This window comes from Neophocaena asiaeorientalis, unplaced genomic scaffold (genome assembly GCF_003031525.2).
Source record: "Neophocaena asiaeorientalis asiaeorientalis breed wild unplaced genomic scaffold, Neophocaena_asiaeorientalis_V1.1 scaffold26, whole genome shotgun sequence".
Taxonomy (NCBI): Eukaryota; Metazoa; Chordata; class Mammalia; order Artiodactyla; family Phocoenidae; genus Neophocaena; species Neophocaena asiaeorientalis.
In genome coordinates, this window is record NW_020173108.1 from 9,761,632 (window position 1) to 9,776,973 (window position 15,342).

The 15,342-nt window shown below is 35.2% G+C and overlaps 1 protein-coding gene across 1 annotated transcript in view; it reads left to right on the forward strand.

The window, feature by feature from the left end:
- The window catches only part of FBXL17 (F-box and leucine rich repeat protein 17), a 481,311-nt gene that overhangs the window by 9,214 nt on the left and 456,755 nt on the right, over window positions 1-15,342 (forward strand). The window contains 2 exon segments of the mRNA XM_024743396.1: window positions 2,802-2,924; window positions 6,502-6,759. Coding sequence (XP_024599164.1) covers window positions 2,802-2,924; window positions 6,502-6,759 — 381 coding nt within the window.

Genomic DNA, 15,342 nt, shown 5'->3' on the forward strand with positions numbered 1-15,342 from the left:
GGAAGAAATCCCCAAAACTATTTGGGCTTTGGAAATCGACCAAAAGCACACAACAAAATGAGACGCATTTATTCTTAGGAAAACTACTAGAGCTTCAGGTAAGAATAGTGGAGGTCTACACCACACTTGAATGAGGCCCCTACTGTACCCTCGAACCCCAGTACCTTTGGCAAGAATCAGGAGCTTGGAAAACCAGCAGCTTAGGTGTCTTAAGAGGGTAACTTAGTTTGGGGCAATAAGTAACAACCTGTGTTTGTCAACTAAAAGTGATGAACTTGTTAGGAAAAAAATGGTAAAAACCCACATATTTGCAAGTCTCATGTTGTGGTGCCAGTTGGGATGAGTGGGGGACGAGCTAGGAGTTTAACAGCCAGACCTTGGAAAAGAGAGAACCATAAAGGGATAATAAGCTCTTAACATATCCTTGGCTTACTCTGAAACTATGCATATGTGCAGGGGAGACTTGAGAGTATCTAGCAGAAAGCAAGGGCTAAAGCAGACTTGAGTATAAGCCTTGAATATGCTTTTCCCATCCCACGCACAGATTGGAGAGCAGACTTGAGATGTTTGAGCATATCTTTGCCCAAATAACTAGCTGGAAACTAAGCAATTTGGACACAGGTTGACCTCCCTAGGAAGCCAGGCTAAAAAAAAAATATGAATAAGAATTGAAACTTGAGCAGAGACATTCAAACTTCAGGGGACTCATATCCTACCATTTAAGGCCAGGGAGATTAAAGTTGAAAAAAAATTCTGAAAAGTAAATCAAATTCAAGAGTTGCTACAATATGTTACCTAAAATGTCTGGTTTTGAATGAAAAATTGAGACATGTAAAGAGACAGAAAAAAATGGAACCTATACTGAGAGAAGAGAAAGCAGTTAATAGAAACTGAGTAGGCACAGATATTAGACTTAGCAGATAAAAACTTTAAACTGCTATTATAAACATGTTAAAAGAATGGAAGGAAACATGATTTAAATTACAGAAGAATATGATAACATTGACCCAACAAATGGGAAATCTCAGTATGAAGAAGTGGAAAGTATAAAAAAGTATTCTTTGATGCTGTTGCAAATAGAACTGCTTTCTTATTTCATTTCTGATTTGTTCATTGCTAGTATACAGAAATATTTGCTTATTAGCTCTAAATTTTTGTATGTATTTTTTTTTCTGTATATAAGATCATGATATCTGTGACTATGGAACATTTTCATTCTTCCTTTCTAACCTGGATGCCTTTTATTTCTTTTCCTTACATAATTGCCCAGGCCAGAATCTCCAATACGATGTTGCATAGGAGTGGAGATGGTAGAAATCTTTTTCTTGTTCCTCATCTCAGGGGAAAACATTCAATCTTTCACTATTAGGTATAATGATAATTGTGGAACTTTTATAGATGCCATCTATCACATTAAGGAAGTTTCCTTTTATTCCTAGTTTTCTGAGTATTTTTTGTCAAGAAAGGGTATTGGAGTTTGTCAAATGCTTTTTCTGCATTAATTGAGTTGGTTGGGTTTTTTAAACCTTCATTTTATTAATATGGTTAAATGGATTAATATGTTAAATGGATTTATTTTTGCATGTTGAACCATCTTTGCATTCCTGGGATAGATCCCACTTGGCCATGGTGTATGATCCTTTTAATATGCTGCTGGATTCAGTTTGCTAATACAGTTGACCCTTGAACAACATGGATTTGAACTGTGCAGGTTTTCTTACATGCAGATTTCTTTTCAAGAGTAAATACTGTAGTACTACATGATCCTTGGTTGGTTGATTCCATGGGTGAGGAACCGCATATAGAGAGGGCCAACCAAAAGTGATACTTGGGTTTTCGACTGCATTGAGGGTCAACACCCCAAACCTCTGCATTGTTCAAGGGTCAAATGTATTTTGTTAGGATTGTTTGCATTTAAATTCATAAGGAACGTTGGTCTTTAGTTTTCTTGTGATGTTGGTCTATAGTTTTCTTGTGATGTTTTTGGCTTTGGTATGAGGGTAATGCTAACCTCATAGAATGAATTAGCAAGGGTTCCCTCATGCTCCAATTTTGGGAAGAATTTAAAAAGAATTTGTATTTGTTCTTCTTTAAATATATCACTATTGAGGCCATCTGGTCCTTGGTCTTTCTTTGTTAGAAGTTTTTATATTACTGATTTAATATTTCTACTTGTTATAGGTCTATTCAAATTTTCTATTTCTTCTGAGTCAGTTTTTTGTAGTTTTTATGTTTCTAGAAGTTTGTTTCCTTTAGGTTATCTAATTTGTTGGCATACAGTGTTCATAATATTCTCTTATAATTCTGTTTTTGTAAGGCTGGTAATAATGTCTCTATTTATTCATGATTTTAGTAATTTGAGTGTTTGCTTTCTTTTCCCTCTCTTGGTTGTGTTCTTAGCTTCTCCCATATCATACTTCCTCTTTAGGACAGTCCATAACAATGACTCTTTTAATAATGGCCCCTTGTACTTAAGATGGTTTTCTGTTTTTAAAGTTGATTTTTCATGGCTGGAAAGGCGGCCACCCCCTTGCCTGTTGTGCACCCTCGCCCTTCACACAACACACTTTCATAGGGAACCTGGTGCTAAACCATTCGTAGATGACCTGCTTCTGGGTCAGGGTGTCTTACATAGCAGAGCAGCTCCCTCACTGCGATCTATTTAAAGTCAGCCCTCGACAGAAAGGATAAATTAAAAAAAAAAAAAAAAAAAAAAGGGTAATTTTTTCTAACTGATGAAGACCTTTTCATTGCCTTTAAAATTTTTAGCGCATATTATGTGGTTCCTTTTTTATTCACAGATATTTTCCAATTTATCCCTGGATGAGCGTTGCCTTTCTGCATCATTGGTTTGCAAGTACTGGCGTGACCTTTGTTTAGATTTCCAGTTTTGGAAGCAGCTGGATCTTAGTAGTCGTCAGCAGGTATGGATTCTAATTCTAAAGAAACACTCAGGTTGACCTATTCAAAAAATATCTTTTTCCTCCTCAGAAATCACTTCTTTCACGCTGTTTTTCAAGATAGTTCAAATGACTGTAATCTATAATTCTGTGCTTTAGTAATTTTTTTTCAAATTCAAGTTGAAGCTAGGTTCCTATGATGAAGAATACATTTTTTAGTTTGGATTGGTAATTTTGGGTTGGTTCTTAATCCTCTTTGTCTTAGTCCTCTTCATCCCCCCCCCTCAGTTTTTACTACCTTTAAAAAGAGTTATTAAACTTTTCATTTTTTGGAGGGGTCATTTTACAAATATTAGTTTAATAGTAGAAAATAAGGCAGACATTTACATAGTGCTGCTGATGTGCCATGTACATACTGTTCAGTGAGCTTTATATGTATTTATTTGATCAACCAACTTATGAGTTGATACTATCATTATCCCTATTAATTTATTATTATACTTTTCATAACAGTATACTTATAATGTTATTTTGTGTGAAGAAATGGAAGCAAAATGGAATAAGATAACTCATTTTGTTTTAATTTTCATTTTGATGAATTTTCTAATCCTCCCCATTGCCCGACTGCCAATATGTTTATATGGTGGCATAAATTAGGAAAGAAGATAGTTAATAGTGCTTATTACAAATAATTTGTTGGACGTGTTAAATTCTTCCCTTAAACTTGGTTTTCAGTGCTTGGCATTGGAAACATAAAAAAGATATCCAATAAGAATAGGATTTTATTAGACTACTAAACCTGCTTTAAATCCTTCCGTGATATTGTTAGTGATGGGCTGCTAAATGTTTAACAGCTGGCTTTCAAAAACAAATGAGCAAAGAAAAAGCCCTGATTTGTTATATTTTCCAGTTTTTGTTGTACAAATATTTTCACCATGACCCATTTCAAGCTACCAATGTGATGTCACTGAATGTAGTGATATGACTGACTTCGAAAGTGGTATATACTATAGACTTGTGATTTGGTACAAGCCAACTCCAACACACCGGTGGTAGCATTTGTGAGTGTTTATAAACACATGTACTTTAAACAAAATAAGCAAGTTCCTGAGCATTTGGGTATGAGTTTTCTTTTTGTTTTACTGCCTCATTGGTAAGAGGTTAAGACAGTTATAGAATTAGTCATTTACCTGTCCAGGTTCATGAAATTTGTGTCCAGGGGGAATGGTGAATATTTAGTTAGTTGTGGCTGGTACAGTGGAGAGAGGTAACGTGAAGTAATCCATTGGCTCTTTACTTCATTAGTCTTGGTTGTCTGAGCTATTTGTTACAAACTCAGACTAAGAAGAGCTTTTCCCCTCTCCTGGTAGTTAGATCTGGAGGTGAAAAAAGAAAAAAAAAAAAAAGAGAGGTATGCTGTTTCCAACAAGCGTAAACAAAGGTATTTTCAACCTTGGCTCTTACTCCTTGTATCCCTCAACATTCCAATTCTTTCCTTTTTCCTTTCTTTTTTTTTTTTCAAATAAATTTATTTATTTATTTATTTTTGGCTGCGTTGGGTCTTCGTTGCTGTGTGTGGGCTTTCTCTAGTTGTGGTGGCCGGGGGCTACTCTTCATTGCGGTGCATGGGCTTCTCGTTGTTGCAGTGGCTTCTCTTGTTGCAGAGCACGGGCTCTAGGTGCGCAGGCTTCAGTAGTGGCACGCGGGCTCAGTAGTTGTGGCTCGTGAGCTCTAGAGTGCAGGCTCAGTAGTTGTGGTGCATGGGCTTAGTTGCTCTGTGGCATATGGGATCTTCCCAGACCAGGGCTCAAACCTGTGTCCCCTGCATTGATGGGCGGATTCTTAACCACTGCGCCACCAGGGAAGCCCTTCTTTTTCCTTTCTAAATTTCATCATGTGCATTTTCTCTCATCATTATTTTTGCACAAAAGACTTGAATAATGTTAACTCTGTTTTCTTTTTTTGGAAATATGATTGGGCAGGGAATGTGTAGAGGTTGGTTTCTAAAATTTGTTTAAAGAATTGAGATGGCCATATGAATTTTTCAGCAGATGAATTTTAAGGTTACTTACAGGTAGCTTTGAGTCTTCCGAGAAAAACTTTTTTTTTTTTTTTTTTTTTGCGGTACACGGGCCTCTCACTGTTGTGGCCTCTCCTGTTGCGGAGCACAGGCTCCGGACGCGCAGGCTCAGCAGCCATGGCTCACGGACCCAGCCGCTCTGCGGCATGTGGGATCTTCTCGGACTGGGGCACAAACCCATGTCCCCTGCATCGGCAAGCAGACTCTCAACCACTGCGCCACCAGGGAAGCCCGAGAAAAACTTTTTTTAAATGGACTTTTCTATGAAGTCTTCAGTGTGCTGAAACCCAAAATGATATATTGTCTAAGCTATGGATTTAGTTATATGTAATGTATTCTGATAAAAGTAGTAAAACAATTGAAATGTATATACTTTGGTAGGTATCATCTCATAATAAGTGTGAAAAGTCAAGAGTCATACATCATGATGGCTGATATATACTATTTGTTGGGTTAAAAACAGAACCAACTCCAAATCTCAATACAATTTTGTTTGTGGGGAGTTTTTGGTGATTTTGAAAGTTTAAAGTATGTTTTCCTAATAAGGATAGATTTTTAGGCGTTTAATGAAAACTAACACATACATTATCACTTGGTGTTTTCTGACACCAAATCTGTGTTTTTTTCCATTCTGACAACAAATTCTCTGACACCAAATGCGTGTCCAACAATTCAGTTCAATTATGACACTAACTCCTGGAGTTAGTGCAGACCTCACAGGTTAAGGGCTCAGTCCCATAAGACTGTCTCCACTTCATATGCCAGTCACAAGTCCTAGGAGTCACCTATACTTTTGACTGACCAGCTGTAAATTTGGAAGTTCCCCCAACCCCCTCCTTAGGTGTGATAATTTGCTAGAATGATCACAACTCAGGAAAATACTATGTTCACTGATTTATTATAGAGGATGTAAACCAGGACCAGCCAAATGGAAAATATGCATAGGGCAAGGTATGGGGGGAGAGAGTTTGGAGTTTCTATATTGTTTACATCCACATTGACCTCCCAGCACTTTGATGTATTTACCAACCCAGAAGCCCTTCAAATCTCAGTGTTCAAGAGTTTTTATAATCCAGTCTCCAGCTCCCCTTCCCTCCCAGGAAATCGGAGGATGGGGCTGAAAGTTTCCACCCTCTAATCACATGGTGTTTGGTCTTTCTGGTGACCAGCCCCCATCCTGAAGCTATCTAGGGGCCCCAACTTAAGTCATTTCATTAGTATAAACTCAGGCATGGTAAAAGGGGCTTGTTAAAAATAACAAAAGACATTCCTGTCACTCAGGAAATGCCTAGAACTTTAGGAGCTCTGTTCCAGGAACTGGAGACAAAGACCAAATATATTTTTTTATTATACCACAGTTCTTATTATGCTTTAATATTAAGTAAGAAGGTTTTCTTTTCATTGTGGTTTTCATGCTATAATCTAATTATTATTTATTGGGGAGAATTTAATAAAAGAATAGAATGTAAGTTTCTACTTTTAGCAGATTTTTAAATTTATTGCTTTTCTTCTCTCTCATAGGTCACTGATGAATTATTGGAAAAAATTGCATCAAGAAGTCAAAATATAATTGAAATCAACATTTCTGATTGTCGCAGTATGTCTGATACTGGCGTGTGTGTTCTAGCATTTAAGTGTCCTGGACTTCTTAGGTATACAGCCTACAGGTGTAAACAGCTTTCTGACACCTCTATTATTGCGGTTGCTTCTCACTGTCCTTTACTTCAGAAAGTTCATGTAGGCAACCAGGACAAACTTACTGATGAAGGACTCAAACAGGTAAATTTTAGCATCTATAAAATGGTTTTACTTGTATTAACTCAACATTGTTTTCTTGCAGCAACACTTTGAAAGATTGCTATGTTGTAGCAACATACATAGCAACATACATATTGTAATGTTCAGAGACTAAAATAAGTCATCCTTTTTATGTATCTATGAATATTTGGGTTAGTGAACTAGAGTGCCATGGCTGTAATTGATAAATTAACTTTTTTGTGTTTTATAATAAGTGCCTGAACTTCTTTGACCAGCCATTTTATTAATTTATTCCTTTGTTACTTCAATTTTATGCGAAATTTTGCTTTAGGTAACAGCAGTATGCAGTTTGGGTCAGCATGAGGTTTTAAAAATTAACTTTTAATTCCTCTTTTATGTTACTAGATGACACGCTTACATGTTTTAAAATATCTTTTAAATGGAAGTCCAAGTTAAGGAGTATAAAATGAAGAAAAAGATGGTAATTACCTATATTAGGTGCAATAATTGGATTAAATATAGTATCATGTGTATTTTCTGGTTGATTCACTTTCTTTGGAAATGGTATTTAAGGTTTCTTGTCTCAAAGTGGATATTGAATGGATTGTATGTGCCAGTCCCTGAATTTGTGAATATTTTGAATATTTAGTAATGTTCCCTCTATTATACTAGGCACTTCTTGTAGTTTTTATTTAACCTTTGAAATAACTTTGTGGAAATAGTTGATTTAAACTCATTTTGTAAAGGGAGAGATTAAGGCTTAGAGAGATTAAGAAACTTGCCTAATGTGTAGTAGACAGTGGAGCTGGGATTTGAAGCTTGGATTCTCCAAAGCCCTACTGCCCTACAGTCTTTCCATTTTTTCCATGCCAATAGACTGTACTCTTCTAGACCTTGAATAAAGGAGCCTGTTCCATGAGGGCAGAGGCTATGCACATTTACCACTCTACCCACAGTGCCCTTGGCAAACATTTGTTGAAAGAAAGAATTAATAATTTCACTCAAGAACTTTGTCAGAACTATTTTTTAAGTTGAGAATAGAGATGTAGTCCTAATAGTTCCCAGGAAAAGCAGAGTATCAGTAAAGTCCTAGACTTAAGTCTGATCTGAGATGAAGTCAGAAATAATATGAAGATCCCTAAATTTATTTATTTATTTATTTATTTATTTATTTGGCTGTGCCGGGTCTTAATTGCAGCACGTGGGATGTTCATTGCCACGTGTGAGATCTTTGTTGCGGCATGCAGGATCTTTTTAGTTGCAGCATGCAGGATCTTTTTAATTGCAGCATGTGGGATCTTTTAGTTGTGGCATGCAGGCTCTTAGTTGCCGCATGTGGGATCTAGTTCCCTGACCAGGGATCAAACCCGGGCCCCCTGCATTGGGAGCACGGAGTCTTAACCACTGGGCCACGAGGGAAGTCCCTGAAGATCCCTAAATTTAAACACTGCATATGAATTAACTGAAAGCTCAGTATTAGAAGAAATTTGGAAAGACTATCCTAAATAGTACTAGGTATGTCAATCCAATTTATGTGTTAAGAATCCTGCAATTTATAAGGGAGCCTATTTTGTCTGCTCAGGCTAATTGTGCAACAACAGTCTTACCTGTTGTAATATTTGTCCTGATCTATTTCTGCTATGTACAGGATTATTCACTAACAAAGCATTTTATGAAGTTCTTAAGTCTGTTAAAACAAATTAATTTTTGAGGTAAATTATAAATTTTATAGACATGGCGTGATTTTTTTGTGACGGAAATTTCCCAGCAAGTTATACTTCACAATGAAACATTTAAAAAGTCTATGTATTTATTAAGAAATGGATTAAATTTGCTATATATTTAAATCTGATATAACACAAATAGGTACCAGTTGACCAGAGTGCCAAGTGTGTTCCTTGTAAAAATAAGGTCATATTTATGGTTGAAATAGAGGGAAACTAAAAAGTTCTTTAAGGAACAAGACAATATGCCAGTTAAGTATTATGAATTTATCTAATATTTACAGCTTTGAGACTAATTATGTAAATCTTCCCTAGAATGTGAGGTATTTTGGAGCCCATTAATTTATGATAAATTAGATGTTTGCTTCAGAATTTTATGGTTTCTGAATTAGTTATATATGAAGTAATAATCTGATAAAAGTAGTAAAATAAATCTTTTTCATTCTAAGTAATTTTTAAAAGTAATTGCATATGAACCTCATTGCAGTACAATGAGTAATCCTTTCCTATGCTTAAGATGGTGCTGTGGTAGGGTGTGTCCTCTTTTAGCCTCTTTCTTCTGTTGGGATAGTGTTACGGTATAGTAGAAAGAGAATGGCTTTCATATATACACAAAATAGAAGTAAAAATTTTATGAAGTAATATATAGCCTTATGAACAGTGCAGTTGATATTTTCTATTCTGTACTATTATGTTAAATAAATGTTGATCTTGATCCACTCAGTAAATTAATTTCATGACCCAGTGATATTTGATAAGCTCTGATGTGGACTACATTATACTTTTAGTGAATTAACAACTTAAAAATGTATAATAAAGTTTCAAAAGGCCTAGTATGGAGCTTTCATAATTGATTAATTTTCCTGGTATTTTTTTCTTTTTTACTCTTAAACATAGCAATTGATTGAATTGTTGCTTCTGTAGAGCAAGTTGAAAGGTTTGGAAAGCATGGACAGAGAACTAAAGGAATTCAAGAAAATGATGCATGAACAAAATGAGAATAGCAATAAAGAGCTAGAAAGTATAAAAAGGAATGAAATAGGAATTTTTGGTGCTGAAAAGTATAATTACTGATATAAAAAATTTAGTAGAAGGATTTAGCATCAAATGTGAGCAGGCGGAAGAAAGACTCAGTGAACCTGGATAGGACAAATGAAATGATCATGTCTGAGGAGCAGAAAGCAGAAAGAATGAAGGAAAGTGAACAGAGTCTAAGGGACCTGTGGGATACCATAAAGTGAAGGGAGAGTGAAAGAGGCAGAAAGAGTATTTTAAGAAATGATATGGCCCAAACTGTTCAAATTTGGTGAAAGACATGAATCTATACATCCAAGAAACTCAGTGAACTCCAAGCAGGATGATTTCAAAGGGGCCTACATTAAAACACATAATAGTCTAATTTTCAAAAACTAGAGCCAAAGAGAATCTTGAAAGCAACAGAGAAGTGATTCATAGCATACAAGGGATCCTCAATAGGATTAACAACTGATTTCTCATCAGAAACCATGGAAGCCAGAAAGCAGTTGGCTAACATATTTAAAGTGTTGAAGGAACAATGTCAACCAAGAACTCTGTATCTGGCAAAACTGTTCTCCAAGAATAAAGGTGACGTTAAGATATTCCCAGGTAAACAAAAACTGAGGAAGTTCGTTTGTAGACTTGCCTTACAAGAAGTGGTAAAGAGAGTTCTTCAGGCTGAAATAAAAAGACACTAGATAGTAACTGAAAGCCATATGAAGAAAAAAAGAATGCGAATATAAGTAACCACATAGGTAAATGTAAAAGATAGATTTATTGTATTTTTGGTTTTTAACTATTTTTTTCTATATGATTTAAAAGGCACATGTATAGAACAGTATTTACAAGTCTTTGTTAATGGGCACATAATGTATCATCTGTGGTAATAACCATATAAAGTAGGAGGGATAGAGATGTACAGGAATAGGGTGTATACTGTTGAAACCAACATGGTAATATTCAAATAAGGTTATTATAAGTTTCAGATGTTAATTGTAATCTCCATGATAACCATTAAGAAAATAACTAAAATATATACATGAAAGTAATAAGAAGAGAATCAAATGGTACACTGCATAAAATCTACCAAATACAAAAAGTGCAGTAATGGAGGAACTGAGGAACAACAGTAAAAAAAGTATGAAACATACAGTAAATGAATAGCTAAACGGTGGAAATAAATCATTCTTTATCAGTACTTTAAATATAAATAGATTAAATTCTCTAAAAGGCAAAGATTGGCAGAATAAAAAAAAATAAATCATGCATATAAAGTCTAAAAGAGACTCATTTCAGATAACAGACACAATGAGGTTGAAAGTAAAAGAATGGGAAAAGATATTCCACTCAAATACTAATAACCAAACAGAGCTAGAGTGGCTATACAGATGGTCCCCAGCTTATGATGGTTCAACTTAAAATTTTTCGACTTTATGATGGTGTGAAAGCCATATGCATTCAGTAGAAACTGTACTTCAGGTTTTAAATTTTCATCTTTTCCCAGGCTGGCAATATGTGGTATGACACTCTCTTATGATGCTGCAGCTCCCAGTCACCCACACAATCATGAGGGTAAACAACTGATACACTTACAACCATTCTGTACCCATACAACTGTTCTCTTTTTCAATTTCAGTGAAATTACATAAATACTCAACACTTTATTGTAAAACAGGCTTCATGTTAGATGGTTTTGCTCAACTATAGGCTGATGTAAGTGTTCTGAGCCCATTTAAGGTATGCTAGGCTCAGCTATGATGTTCAGTGGGTTAAGTGTATTAATGCATTTTTGACTTACGATATTTTCAATTTATGATGGGTTTATCAGGATGTAAGCCCATTGTAAACTGAGGAAGATCTGTATTATCACCAGAAAAAAAATCAATTTTAAGTGAAAAAAGGTTGCAGGAAACAACGAAGGTCATTATGTATTGATAAAAGTTTCAGTTAATCAGGAAGATATAGCAATTATAAACATATATGACTCAAACAACACAGCCCCTAAATATATGAAGCAAAAATGGAAAGACTTGAAGGGAGGAAAAGACAGTTTTACATTAGTAGTTGGAGACTTTAATAATCTACTTTCGGTAATGGAGAGAACAACCAGAAAAGATCGACAAGAAACTAGAGGACTTGAACAATGCTGTATGCCAGTTATACCTAACAGGCATGTACAGTAGGCTACACTCAACAACAGAAGAGTACACGTGGAATATTCTTAAGATTAGATGATAGTTTGGACCACAAAACAACTTTTAATAAGTCTGGGAAGAAGATTGAAACCATGCAAGTATCTTTTTTGACTATAATGACGTGAATCTAAGAATCAGTAACACGAAGAAATCTGGAAAATACACAAATATGTGGAAGTTAAACAGCATACTCTTGCACAACCAATCGAACATTGAAGAAATCGCAAGGGAAATTAGAAAATACCTTGAAATGAATGAAAATGAAGACACAGTACAGCAAAAATTATGGCAACAAAAATAATGTTTAGAGAGAAATTTATAGCTGTGAAAGTTTATGTTTACAAAGGAAGAAAAATCTGAAATTAGTAACTTAATTGTACTCCTGGAGGCACTTGGAAAAGAAGAGCAAACTAAACCCAAAGCTAACAGAAGGAAGGAAATAATGATCAGAGCAGAAATAAATGAACTAGAAAACAGGAAAATTATAGATAAAGTCAATGAAACCAAAACTGGTTTCTTTGAAAATACCAACAAAAATGAAAAACCTTTAACTATATTGATGAAGAAAAATAGAAGATTCAACTTACTAAATCAGAAATTTAAGAGTAGATATTACCACTAACTTTATAGAAATAAAAAGGATTATACAAGAAAATTATGAACCACTATGTATACCACAAACTGGATCACCTAGATGGAATAGGTAAATTCCTAGAAATGTAAAAACTACAAAAATGGACTCAGGGATAAGTAGAAAATCTGAACAGATTTGTAACAAGTAAGGAGATGGAATCAGTAATAAAAATCCTCCCAACAAAGCAAAGTCAGGAATCAGATGGGTTCCCTGTTGAATTTGGTTTAACAGATAAAGAAGAATTAATACCAATCCTTCTCAAACTCTTTCAAAATACTTAAAAGAAGGCAACACTTGCTGATTCCTACAAGGCCAGCATTACCCTGATTCTGAAGCCAGACAAAGACACTACAAGAGAAGACAACTACAGACCAACATCCGTAATGACTATAGATGCAAAAATCCTCAAAAAAACATAGCAAACAGAAGTCAACAATATATTAAAAGGGTTATATACTGTGGCCAAGTATGATTTATCCCATGAATGCAAGGGTGACTCAACGTACAAAAATCAGTCAATGTAATACACCACATTACCAGAATGAAGGAAAAGATCCCACATAATCATCTTAATTAGCTCAGAAAATGCATTTGGTGAAATCCAACACCTTTTCATGATAAAAAAACACACAAACTAGGAATAGAAGGGTCTTTCTCAACATAATAAAGGTCAGATGTGACTAAGCTACAACTAATATCACACTCAATGGTGAATAGCTGAAAACATTTCCCCTAAGTTCAGGAACAAAACAAGGATGCCCAGCTTTTGCCACTTCAGTTCAAAATTGTATTGGAAGTTCTAGCCAGAGCAATTAGGAAAGACAAAGAAATAAAAAGCTTCCTAATTGGAAAGGAAGACAAAAAACTACCTCTATTTGCAGATAATGTTTTTTATACGGTAAACCCTAAAGAATCCACAAAAAAACTGTTTGGCCTAATAAATGAATAATTCCATTTATCATGGCATCCATAATAATAAAATATTTAGGAGTAAATTTAGTCAAGCAAATGCAAGACTTATACACCGAAAATGGCAAAACATTTTTGAAAGAAAGAGGACCTAAATAAATGTAAAGTCATCCTGAGCTTGTGAATTGGAAGACTTAATATTGTTAAGCTAATACTACCCAAAGTGGGCTACAGATTTGATGCAGTCCCTATGAAAATTCCAGTGGTGGTTTTTGCAGAAATGGAAAATCCATCCTAAAATTCATAAGGAATTTTAAGGGACATAGAAGAGTCACAGCAATCTTGAATCCAAAGAACAAAGTTGGAGGATTCATACTTCTTTATTTTAAAACTTACTACAAAGGTACAGTAAATAAAACCATGTAATATTAGCATAAGGATTGACATATAGACCAATGGAGTAGAATTGGGAGTCCACAAGTAAACCCTCACATCTATGGTCAGTTGATTTTTTTTACCACAGTGGCAAGAACATTCACTGGGGGAAGGAACACTCTTCAAGAAATGGTGCTGGGAAAAGTAGATGTCCACATGCAAAAGAGTGAAACTGGACCCTTACCTTATACCATCTACAGAAATTAATTCTGAATGGATCAAAGAACTAAATTTAAGAGCTAAAACTGTAAAACTCTATGAAGAATGTATAGGTACAAATCTTCATGACCTTGGATTTAGTAATGGTTTCTTAAATATGACACCAAAAGAATAGGCAAGAAAAGTATAAAACAGATAAGGTGGACTTGATTAAAATTAAAAACTTTTTTTTTCAAATGACATTCTCAAGAGAGTGAACAGACAACCCATAAAATGAGAGAAAATATGTAGAAATCATATATTTGATAAGGGTTTAATATCCAGAATATATAAAGAACTCTTACCATCCAACAATAACCCCCCCCGAACTCAATTGAAAAATTGGCAAAATACTTGAATAGATATTTATCCAAAGGAAAAATACAATTGGCCCTCAAGCACATGAGAAGATGCCCATCATCATTAGTCATTAGAGAACTGCAAATGAAAATCATGAGACATCACTTCACACCTACTCCAATGGATATTAATAAAAAAAAAAAAAGCAAAAACCAGAAAATAAGAAAGTGCAGTATGGAGGTTCCCTAAAAAACTACAAATAGAACTACCATATGACCCAGCAATCCCACTACTGGGTATATACCCTGAGAAAACCATAATTCAGAAAGAGTCATGTACCAAAATGTTTATTGCAGCTCTATTTACAATAGACCAGAGATGGAAACAACCTAAGTGTCCATCATTGGATGAATGGATAAAGAAGATGTGGCACATATATACAATGGAATATTACTCAGCCATGAGAAGAAATGACATTGAGCTATTTGTAATGAGGTGGATAGACCCAGAGTCTGTCATACAGAGTGAAGTAAGTCAGAAAGAGAAAGATAAATACCGTATGCTAACACATATATATGGAATTTAAGGGAAAAAAATGTCATGAAGAACCTAGGGGTAAGACAGGAATAAAGACACAGACGTACTAGAGACTGGCCTTGAGGATATGGGGAGGGGGAAGGGTAAGCTGTGACAAAGCGAGAGAGAGGCATGGACATATATACACTACCAAACGTAAGGTAGATAGCTAGTGGGAAGCAGCCACATAGCACAGGGAGATCAGCTCGGTGCTTTGTGACTGCCTGGAGTGGTGGGATATGGAGGGTGGGAGGGAGGGAGATGCAAGAGGGAAGAGATATGGGAACATATGTATATGTATAACTGATTCACTTTGTTATAAAGCAGAAACTAACACACCATTGTAAAGCAATTATACTCCAATAAAGATGTAAAAAAAAAAAAAGAAAGTGCTTCTTCAGATGTGGAGAAATTTGAATCTTCATACATCGCTAGTGGGAATATAAATGGTGCACATACTGTGGAAAACAGTTTGGTGGTTCCTCAAAAGATTAAACATAGAACTATCATTTGACCCAGCAATTCCACCTAGATGTTTACCCCAAATAATTGAAAACAGTGACTCAAATAGATACTTGTTCACTTATTTTCATTGTATCATTATTCACAATAGCTA